General features: G+C 36.4%; 1 protein-coding gene across 1 annotated transcript; it reads right to left on the bottom strand.

The window, feature by feature from the left end:
* Window positions 1-236: 236 nt before the first annotated feature.
* On the bottom strand, window positions 237-7,908 carry LOC107806476 (protein EXECUTER 2, chloroplastic). The gene is made up of 11 exons (XM_075243467.1): window positions 7,380-7,908; window positions 5,199-5,315; window positions 5,052-5,117; window positions 4,687-4,793; window positions 4,526-4,607; window positions 3,313-4,011; window positions 2,807-2,933; window positions 2,361-2,527; window positions 2,220-2,294; window positions 724-816; window positions 237-609 (listed from the first exon to the last, which is right to left on the bottom strand). Exons 1-11 carry the CDS (start codon window positions 7,698-7,700, stop codon window positions 508-510), a joined length of 1,956 nt encoding a protein of 651 aa, XP_075099568.1. The 5' UTR covers window positions 7,701-7,908; the 3' UTR covers window positions 237-507.
* Between the last annotated feature and the right edge of the window lie 3,567 nt (window positions 7,909-11,475).

Here is an 11,475-nt window from a genome sequence, read left to right as displayed (position 1 = left end):
GGGGGAGGGAGAGAGAGAGAGAGAGAGGGAGAGAGTGCGCGCGCGTGTCCTCCAAACGCTTTTTTTCTAAATAGTGGAAGCACAAAAGCGAGCATTTGATCGAAGCTGCCTTTATTGCAAAGTAAGCCACCAAAAGATGTGACATTCTGCCTTCCAAAAACATTGCCATGCCATCTTCTTCATTAGCTAATATGGACAACTTTCTATGACCGTACAAGAAGAGGAACTCATTAATATGAATTTCAACTCTACTATAATATTATTTCCAGATCATCTCTTGGCAAAAGTATGCTTACAAGATATGAGTTTTAGGGTTTAAGAGGAAAACTGAAAGGATGTACCATTATTGGACAGCAAAGCACTCACTATGCCGAAAAGGGAGGGGAAAGGGTTGACTTTCTCAGTCACATTGCAGGGTGATGCCTCTCTGATGAAAATGATACATAAGTTATCCGGCAAAAGGGAAAAACCTGCTGCAAGAAGGAATCTGCTAACCCAACTTGCTCTTTACTCTGGTAGTTTCAAACGATTGAAGAGTACAAGAAAGCTGTGCTCTGGAATGACATAAAGAAAGCCAAGGTCTGCACCTTTCATGTGCGGCCCCATTCCCTAATGAAAATTAACAAGCACATGAATAGAAAGAAACAAGGACCTCTCCCCTACATCTTTTTTATTATCAGTGAGATAGAAAATCTAAGGGAAGATGGACAGCAATTTTAGTACCTTTCCATTGAGTTGCAGAAGTTCCCCCTCAACCCACCTTGGGTTTTTGAAACCAAATTCAGCTATTCTTCCTTGACCTTTGTAACTTGCAACCTGGAAGAAACAAACACGATGAGTCGCACTTGTAATTCTGATGCAATCTAAACTGGAGGATTTAAATCTTATAATGTTTCAACCCCGATAGTTTCTTCCCCTGTAGCCAAATTATTGATGCCGAGTCACGCTAAAACTAGGGCTCACCATGAAAGTTGCATTGGTGAGTGTAATATGATATCATGGTTAACAACTAATGGTTTATGGGCACAAAATAAACAAACCATGTGTGATATGCCGATTGTTTTAGCCTTTTCCAGCTAGTAGTAGTACTGTAGTAGTAGTCTATAATCTCCAAGCTACTTGCACACAGTCAAGAGTATGTGTGACATCCTACTAGTAGAGCTATTGGGTAACCAACTGATGGGAAGAATTCACCTACTATCATCTTTGCTAAGATTTGAACCTTGGTTACTAAGGTTGTTACTCTTGCTACAGCTCTTTGACCGCTAGACCACCCCTTTCAGGACACCTATAATCAGTAATATATTTCGTCACATCCAGATTTCATACAGAAATGATATTCAATTATTGACCAATTTGATTTTAATCACTTTGACCTCAATAAATAAAGAGACTTGCGCAATTTTGCATGGAGATTAGAAGCATAACATTTGGGCTCACTCACCCATCTGGGAATCCTCACCCAAGTAGCATATTGGATGGTTAGCGTTTTACATGGTAAAAGAAATTTCTCAAACCAATGCTGTAGTCCATTTGTCAGTCATCTTTTTTTTTTTTTTTTTTTGGGGGGGGGGGGGTAAGGGAAGGTGGTGTTCTAATTAGAGATATCCATCTGGCATTTATCAGTCATCTTTAGAATTATGATCACAGAACTTCAATGTTTTCTGTTAATAGCAGTTATAATTTCAGGAAATATCTCTTAACGGTTTAGTTGACCAGAGCATAGAATAAATAGTACGAAAAGGACAGTTAAAGATACTTCTGATAACTAATTGCCTATTCAGCCAAGCTTCTGGGAAGCCAAAAGTGCTTTGCTCGTTTATTCTAAAAAACTGCTTTACTTTAGAGAGTTGAGGTGTTTGGCCAAGCTTTTAGGAAAAAAATAATTGCTTCTGAGTAATTGCAGAAACTGTTTTCAGAAGCTAGAAAAATTGGCTTCTCCCCAGAAGCACTTTTGGAATCTTAGCCAAGCACAAATTGCTGCTCTAATATTGGCAAAAGTGCTTATCAATTTGATTAACCAAACAAAAACTGCTACTCTCAAAAAGTAATTTTCCACAAGCACTTCGGACAAAAAGCGCTTCTCAAAATAAGCCGATTTTGGAAGCTTGGCCAAACAGGCAATAAGACATGGTTCAACCTGGGAAAGCCAACAAAACGCTAACGACAAGCACAAAAAAGCAGACTCAAAGGGGCAATTATCCACCAACTTTACTTACCACACCAAGTTCATCTGGATACATCCCCCTGTTGGTTAAGCGACTTGCTTTACCTATTTTAGCTCGAAATGTCACCTGAAAATCAAAACCTTTACATTATGCTTTAATAAAAAGAAACAGTACAGATTGAACTACACGAACCTGGCCAGCAGGCACATTGATATCCCCTGTTAGCTTTACCGCCTCAACATACTCAAAGAACTCGACATCAGAGGATTTCTCAGCATCATTTACATTCCAGTTACCATATTTCCGCCTTAATTGCACTACCTCAGTTCCATAAGGTCCAAATGCACCAACATATAGACCTAGAATTAGGAAAAAACTACATTACTGACAAAGTCCCACATCACTAGCTCTCCCCTCGCCCCCATTTCTCTAGGAATAGATGTCAAAGAGAAACAAATGAGATACACAAATGTATTCGCATGGATGTCTAGTGAGGTATGGAGGGATGTACATTTTAGTGTCGGACATATATATATATATATATATATATATATATATATATATATATATATATATATATATATATAGAGAGAGAGAGAGAGAGAGAGAGAGAGAGAGGGGACAGAGAAATGTCTTACCTTCAAAAGGATCTAAATCCCCAGGAGAGGTTGTAATTCGACTAAAATTTGTGTATTCAGATAACCTGTATCGCTTCTGCGCCTGGCTAACTGCAAGCTTTAATATCTCTTTCACATTTCTGGAAACCTACATCAAGTGTACATTCAATGAATCAATATATCAATACACCTAAAATTATTGAAGCAATAAAATCTTGACAATGCAAAAGCGAAATCTTGAGCTAGAAGGGAAAAAATAGAAAGGCAACAGTCTGGAAAAAGGTGATGAAATCATTTCAAGTTTTCTCACTTAGGACCCAGATACTCTCTTAGTACGACAGGGTAGCTTGCTGACTTTCCATCATTTTACTTTGTGATGATGGAATACAAACTACAATTTTCCTCTAATTGTAAAGAAAAAAGAAGTGAAACCCAAATGATAGAGCTTACTGTGACCTGAGATGATATCCTCAGGCCACAACTGCAAGCAGAATGTCAGGATTATATTTAAAAATATGTTTGCATACTTTTGAAGAAACTTTATCAGAACTCCAAAATGCCTTTGCCACGTCAGGAGGCATTAATTCAGAGACACCTTGAGCTTCAAGAGCTGCAATATTAATGCTGGACGCAGAATTTTCTTCACCATCTTGATCTCCAGGTCTCTTAGGAATATGAAGCATAAAGGAATCTCTTTCCACATCTTTGATTTCAGCAGGTAAACGAACAAACTCGTCCTTTACTGGATTGTCTTCTTTATTATGTAAAATACCCCCTAAGAAAAGCTTGGTGTCTACAGTTTTTCCATCTTCACTTGTGCCACTATCTCCTATTATAACTCGATCAGGATTGATGTCATCCAAATCACTAGTTGTTTCTTCAGCCTCCTCACTGGAAATAGTGTTCTCATCTTCTCCTTCCAGAAATTGCTTCACCGAATCACCATCATCTGTTATTTCTTCCGTAATATTAACTTTCATTACTTTCACTTTCAGATCAGGTATCTTATCTTTAAGAAAATTTATCACACTTCTTATTCCCTCTTCAGCAGCTCCCTCAAAATCTATGCTCTTTTCATTGCTTTTCTCTGCTTCAGCTTCATCTATTTTAACATCAATTACAGCTCTGTTCTCAATCTCAGCAGTTGAAGGCCCCTTTATTGGCTTTGACTCGGATGATGGACTTAAACTTGCTGCACTTCCTTTGGTTCGCTGCATGAATACCACCTGGCAGTGATAACAGACATCAGAAGCAGCATTGACAGAGTCGGGGAGGCAGTATAACATATAGAACCAACCCTAAACAGCAGCAACATCTAAAATTATGTGCAAGACACTGATAGTTATTAGAGTACACCTAAATATGAATACTAACTAAAGGTGAAGTTTTCTGATATGAAATTTAGGAAGAGGTAACAGTGAGTTAGCTCATCTTGGGAACATACAATAAAACCTTCAAGCACAATGTTCTGGTAATCATGTCAGATTGGTATAATGATACAAAACAAGCTATCACTTGGTGCACATGTGGATATCTGCTCAGCATCCACTTTATAACATTATAAATTTGAGAGTATGTGTCAGCATTATGATTTACAAATCAAGAAAATATAATGTAAATCCTCATTTTCGTGGTAGCTCAGTGAAAGACAAGCAGTAGACATCAGCAAAGTTCAAAAATAAAAATAAAAATGAATAACACAAGACTTCGTAAATTAGATCAGTTGGAGTTGCACGTCACCTGCAGGTTGTAAGTATTATTTCCATCTTTGACGACGAAAATCTCAAACAGTGGAGTTCCAGAAGAGGCTTTCACCAACTGCCTGAAACAACCAATAGAATTCGTTGAGAAGAATATATGATTACAACTTATAGCTTTTACTTCCATTTTTGTATTCTTACCTTGGACTATAACTTCTGCCAATAAATCTGCCCACACCTGGAGTAATACGTATTAGTCTGCCAAATGGATCATCTGAATCTTTTGAATAGCCAACCCACCAACCAACCTGCAGTTTGGAGCAAAAGAAGAGGCGAGGTAAGGTCACTCGTGAACTTTATGCTATATAGTTGCTTCTAAGATGCAAAAGGCAATCTATCATATATAGACGTACAAAGATGCAAACACAGCTCTGTCTTATAGAGATACAGGATGAATAAATAAATAAACAAAAAGGTGCATGCATGGCCTTATGCTAGTAATATGGTTGTACAGTGGAGACTCACTAAGGGGCCTATGGATTTAAGTGCTAGAAGATATGTATTACCAGCCCACTTCCCGTACTTTGGCACAATCTTGAAGCATCATGATAACGCTCTTCATCTATTGCATTCTGGTAGCAGAAGGAGAAAAGAGATCACTGCCAATATTCCGACGCAAAAGAGCTTAATGCTATTTTAACTGCAATAAATACCTTCAACATGGACATAATTTCAGCAACAGAGTCCTTCGCTGTAGCTTCTGCGATAGCTGCTTTCAATTTTGCAGCTTCTTCAAAGTCTTCCTTCTCAATTGCTTCTTCCAGTTGAAACTTCAAAACATATAACTAGTTAGAACTCATAGGAATCAGAGCTTCCTGGGATATATTTTTTTAATAAAAGAGAAGAGAACCATCGAAATTTCATTGATGTTGGAGCCACATGTTCCATAAAGCAACTTTTCTAGCGTTTCAAAGAAGCGTACAGAAATTGCTATTAAATAATAAAAAACCAGGAGTTGCCCGTGCCTCATGCTAATATACGAGGAAGCATTTAGCAGTCACTTTATACGATAGAAAAACAGCAGAAAAGAAAATCAAATTGCAATTGATTATGATGACCTATCAGACAAGATAGCTTTTACCATTTCTTCGGTCGGCTACTGGCTTTGGATCATTGCACGGTCGAGATGCCAGTGGAATGGACTAGAACACTGGTTCACAATATATCTAAATTTTCACAATGGAACTGAAGTGGGATGTTCACAATAGCAGCTTGCCAAGTGGGAGAACGAGGACCGTCGGATCGAGGGCATGAAGGCAATAACATAGAGTTGGAGGCCTTATTTCTTTTTTATAAAGGAGTTGGAGGCCTTATTTCTGGGACATCCAGAAAGCTACTCTTCCATTCAAGAAGCCCCTACTTGTACCCCTGCTCCCTTTTATCATGTTATTATGTAACAACAAAATGGTAAATTTCCCATTTAAGCACCCATCTCTAGTCGATGCAAATTAAAATATGGAGAACATATATGTGCACTAGTCTAAGAAACAAACTGAAAAACAAGTGTTCTCTTCTTTTATAAGGACTTAGACTTTCATTTGGACAAGCAAATAATGAAAAAGTAGCACGTTGGTGCTGATTTGAACCGCTAGATTAGCTTTTACAGAGGACACTATTACTATTTTTAAGGACGTAAAAGTAGATCCATTGCACTGTGAACTTGCATGCAGATCAACTGTCAACTCCCTACTAGTCAATTTTACACACTTCCAGTAATTTTACTGAATTGGATGGTCAAGCAGCTGATGACTTGATAAATTAAGTATCTTGAATATGGAATTGTGAAGCCCTCTTTGAGAGTTGTTGATACCATTGGACCTTTCCCCATGTACCACATTGAAAGGGGACTACAACTTTGGCCATCTTATAAGTTCCCTCTCCTCTCTCGCCTAGTGAGATCTTTTCAGGACAAAACCCACCACATCTCACGTAAAATGCCGCGACATGGTGTGTGTAGAGAGGACAACACCTACCAAGACTCTTGATGTTGAAGAATCTGACGGTCACAATTTGTGCCATCTGCATAGAAGATGGTTATACCTCTTCCCAAGTCTTTCATCTAAAGAGACTCAAATGGTACAATGGGACCTTGCCTCATGTCCCACATTTGAAGAAGACTACAACCTTTGGATAATTATATATGCTCATACCCATCTTTAACTCCTTGAGGCACTTATTCTGGAAAGGACTTCCTATAATTCTTGCATGAACAGTTGAGATACCAAAACTATCGCCTTTAGACAGGAGAATACCTCATGGGGACTCTTGCTGTTTATAGATCCGTTAGTCAATAAGAGATGTCAAATTAAGTAGGACACAACTACTACCCCAAGCATACAAATTCTATACTAAATCACCTCTTATTTATTTCATCAGCTTTTGGGAATAGAGGGGTCTTAGTCTCTTAACAACAATCGAAGAGGCTAATTGAGCATCTAACTATAAGTAAAAAGGGATTAATTAAAAGGCATGGGGCAAATAGGTTTTGACATAAGGATAGGTCCCTCCTTGCCTAGAAGCTCTGTCTTTTAGAGTCAACGATATGAATCCTCTATATCTATACAATTATATTTGGACCTATTTGACTCCAATACTCAAGAATTTGCGCCTTTTAGGACGAATTCTATTTTATCAATTCTCCAAATCTTACACTTCTTATATACAGATTGCTAACTAAACTAAAAGGACTGGTAGCAACAACAACTAAACCTATCCTATACGGGCTTAAGTGCACATGGATTCTGAATAACTGCAACAGATATTACCGTTTCATACAAAATACATCAAGCAAATCCACTTCAAATCAAAGCGAGAGAGAGAGAGGAATAAAGTACCTTGAGCACAGAGGCATAGCTCTCAGCTTGTTCAATTTCAGAGAAATAGCGGGTCCAGCGGTTCCAATCCCAACCTGATGAAGAAGTAGCGAAGCAGCTATTGTTGCAATTTTCATCAGCAGAGGGAGTTGAGGAGGTGCTGTTGACATTGACGCATCGACAACAAAGCCTCGAATTTTTGCTGTTCTTAAGAAATAATTTATTTGGGAAATTAACGAAAGAATTAGAAGAAGCTGATGAAGAAGAGGAGAGGGAAGGCCTCGACGGAGGTATACGGACGGTGGCGTGTCCAGCCGCAGCCCAAGCGTTGGCCACAGCCATATCTCTTCTTCTTCTTCTTCCTTTTGCGCTGTCTGTATTTGACTTGTAGATTTGGGTTTCTATTCAATGGAGTTTGTTTGTGGATAGAAGATGAGAGAGATAACTCTCGGCTGATAAGAGCAAAGAGGAATACATGGTTTTGCACTTGGAAAGACAAGGACCAATGGGGCCTACTCTTTTTCTATATTTTCTGATTTTTCGGCGAATTAATCTTCCATTCAATGTCTCAATTTCACTATATACATGATTAAATGGAGAAAAAAAAATACTATACATGATTAAATGGAGAAAAACAAATACTATGCATGATTAAAAAACTTTTAAGAATAAATTTCTTTTGGAAAATGTTGTCTAGTGATTAAGGGAAGAGCAAAGAAGAAGGCTTTTTGTTGAGATTTGAATAAATGTATAACACCATTATTGTATAATTCTAAATTGTAAGTTATTAGTGTTATGAAATACTTGATTACGGTGGATGTTCATAACTGTTAAGGTAGTAACACCTACTACTCTTCACTATTATTTACATAACTCTCGCTACTCCAACACTTATTGTTATAACTCTCATATCTCCATTATCTTCTTCATGATCTCAAATACTTAATGTCATGTTTATGACAATCTTTAATATACCTCTATGTAATACTATCAATAGAGGATGAAAATTAATATTGTAAACACTTGAAAAATATTTGGATGAAAATCAGGTATGCCAATAGGTACTGCAACATGTGTTTCTGTAGATGAAATCTTCTTCTCTTCATCATGCTCTATCTAACGATAAAAACAAGGATAACAATTATGTGATACATATATTTATTATTGAGTGGTTTCTTCTCTAGAATATATTGATTAATGCATTAATACTCTTAGTCTGACAGAATAGAAACCTACCGAGCTAATAGGTAATTTACCGAATGTTTGATTATTTGTCATTTTCTCTTTGTGCTTGCATCACTGTCCAATACCAAATAAAAAAATTGTACGCTTACGTGTTCTTACCAAACGAACCCGTGGTTTTGGTTTATTAAAAGTTCAATCTAATAATTTGTAATTCACTGATATTAATAAAGATGAAAGGATATAATCGTATTGTTAATCGTATTTTATGGGGTTCTAGTGCGTATGGATCACCGTTCCAAAATTAATTTGTGAGTTTGCCTAAAATAATTGAAAAAACGTTTTATCGTTTTGATATTTTATGACTATACTCTCCTTAACACTTGGTTGCTACTACTTTGGTTTGGTTTATTAGTACCTAAGACTAGAATTTATCATGTAATAGTTCTTTAAGTTGAATTAATGTCTTACATTAGAAAATATCCTTGAACTATAATAGAGTTACGAGATATATATGGTTGCCAAAAGTGATGTAATATTTTTAAATGTTCCAAGGCGAGTCCCAGTACATGCACTTCGGCTTATTATGTCAGTAATTGAGGGTTCAAGTCCCAACGCACCACAAGGATAAGATATCAGGTTCGAGTCCTGGTGCACCATGATGATAAGAGTTTGTCGAGTCCCAACTTATTATGGCCTAACATGCCTTTATATAGATAAGACATTGGGTTTGAGTCCTAATGCACCATATTGATAATATAATGATGATTGAGGCAAATTAATATTACGCTTTTGATGAAACATCATGAAAATTGTCCCACTTGATTTGCTCTATTTTTTAAGTGAATATGGTAACAGTGTATAATAAGTCTAAATGAAGATAAGTGGTTGACGAATGAATATGGGCGTGGCAAAGACCAAAATAATAATAGTCATCATTGTGGTAATTGTAAAAAGGAGAACAATAAGGGTTCTCAAAATAACTCTTCAAAGGTAAAGGAAATGTGTATCAGTGTGGCCTGTAAATATGATGCACATTCAAATGATTATGGTCCATTCCTTGAAATTGTGACTTGTGATAAGCATTGTAAATGCAGAATCATTTCTAAAAGTGAATGTGAAAATATATATGTGATAAAAAATTATGAATAAGGACGTGCTCATGCATGGTTAGATAAATACCACAACTCACCTCTAAGGGAAGTTTGAGAAAGATAATGAATTTTACTGTGTGATTACATGAATTAGTTATCGGTCGCGTAATTATGGTACGGCATATATATTTTTTCATGCTTTATTAAATATTATTAAAGGCAAAAGTAAAGCAAGAAACGCGTCTTGCCTATAATGATTTTGACTGTGACACTGATAATACAATTTTCTCTGTGGAGCAAAAATTCACCATTTGGATGGTGTTATAAAAGATCTTGTAGTATAAAATTATTGAGAGCTCCGGAAGAGCGAATTTTTTACTAGCCGAATAAATAAAATTATTTATGGCATTGGTGTTGTAGTAAGTCTCAAAAGAAACTTTTTGAGTTTCAAAGATATTAGCCAAAGTGGTTGGCATATTGGGACTATAAATGAAAGGAAGATTGAATATCTTCATATTACTACAGTCATATCTGGTAAATATGAAAGGTTACGTGACTTTCCTTCTATTTGTACTATACAAGTATAATCATGATGATGGAATCACATGTCACAAGTAAACTAGAGGTTTACTAAAATAAATATTAGTTGGCATGACCGGTACGCCATTCCGGTTCAATTATGATGCGAAAATTAATTGAGAATTCACATTGACATATATTGAAGAAATAGAAGATTTGTCAAGAATTCTCTTGTGATACTTATTCTCATGATATACCGGTTAAAGTTGGGATTGAATCCCTTGATTTCTAGAACAAATAAAATGTGATATATATATATATAACTCTCAAAATGACCAGCTGGGTTGTTATAGCCATGTGGACCAATTATTATATAATTTAAATAGATGCATCTATTGTATGGTCACATGTGCGTTTGTTATCAACTTGCAATTTGGATTTTGCAAGGTTGCTTGCTTAAATTATTAGAGCGGAGTTCGAGAATATAAATTATGATGATTTTTCTTGATAATGCTGCTTTAAATCCAAGTTGGTTTAGCAGAAATTATATGCCTCCAATTATAGCTAAATCATTGGTTATGATAATAAAACTCCCAAAAAGAAATTTGATATGAGGTGTATTATTTAATATACAATAGCACTTGTACGCATCTAGCCAACAAGTTATGATAAATTCTCCCTATCACAATTGGTTCAGAGTTAGGAACCACATAATTTCCATATAGAAATATTATTGTGCTATATAATTTAATTATTCCACCACAATGCACAAAGATGGGTCCCCAAAGAAGGTTGGTGATACGTGTTGGTGATCCCAACATTAGGGGGAGAAAATGAGCAGCTGAAAAAGTAATACATGGAATAAATTCTTATGAGTACATCTAGATCCTCGTAAAAGAAAATGTAAACTTGAAGTTCAAGTGATAATTCATTTGTAAAATATTGTCAGGTGCATTTCCTGACCCAAAACTAAATATTATATTGTAAAGACCCGATTGGTCATTTTGTTGTAGCCTTGTACCCCCCCCATTTACTGCTTATTTTATGCTCAATTATCGTTATGTGACTTACCGAGGTTGTTGTGTTAGTTCCGGGGATGTTTCGGAATGAGTTGAGGCACTTAGTCTCAAGGTTAGAAGCTTAAGTTGAAAAGATTGACCGGATATTGACTTATATATAAACGACTCCGGAATAGAGTTTCTATGGTTCCGATAGCTCTGTATGGTGATTTTGGACTTAGGAGTGTGTCCGGATAGTGATTTGGAGGTCCGTAGTTGATTTTGTCTTGAAATGGCGAAAGTTGAAAAATTAGAAGTTTGAAA

This window comes from Nicotiana tabacum, chromosome 22, assembly GCF_000715075.1.
Source record: "Nicotiana tabacum cultivar K326 chromosome 22, ASM71507v2, whole genome shotgun sequence".
Taxonomy (NCBI): domain Eukaryota; kingdom Viridiplantae; phylum Streptophyta; class Magnoliopsida; order Solanales; family Solanaceae; genus Nicotiana; species Nicotiana tabacum.
Note: the sequence above shows the minus strand (reverse complement) of the source record. Positions and strands in the feature narration are given on the sequence as shown.

Excerpts from the sequence above, each read along its gene's own strand:
- LOC107806476 (XM_075243467.1), bottom strand. The coding sequence starts at position 7,700 with ATGGCTGTGGCCAACGCTTGGGCTGCGGCTGGACACGCCACCGTCCGT. Across the intron at positions 5,316-7,379 it reads GCTATGCCTCTGTGCTCAAG|TTTCAACTGGAAGAAGCAAT; the intron begins GTACTTTATTCC and ends TATGTTTTGAAG. Across the intron at positions 2,295-2,360 it reads TCAATGTGCCTGCTGGCCAG|GTGACATTTCGAGCTAAAAT; the intron begins GTTCGTGTAGTT and ends TTTGATTTTCAG.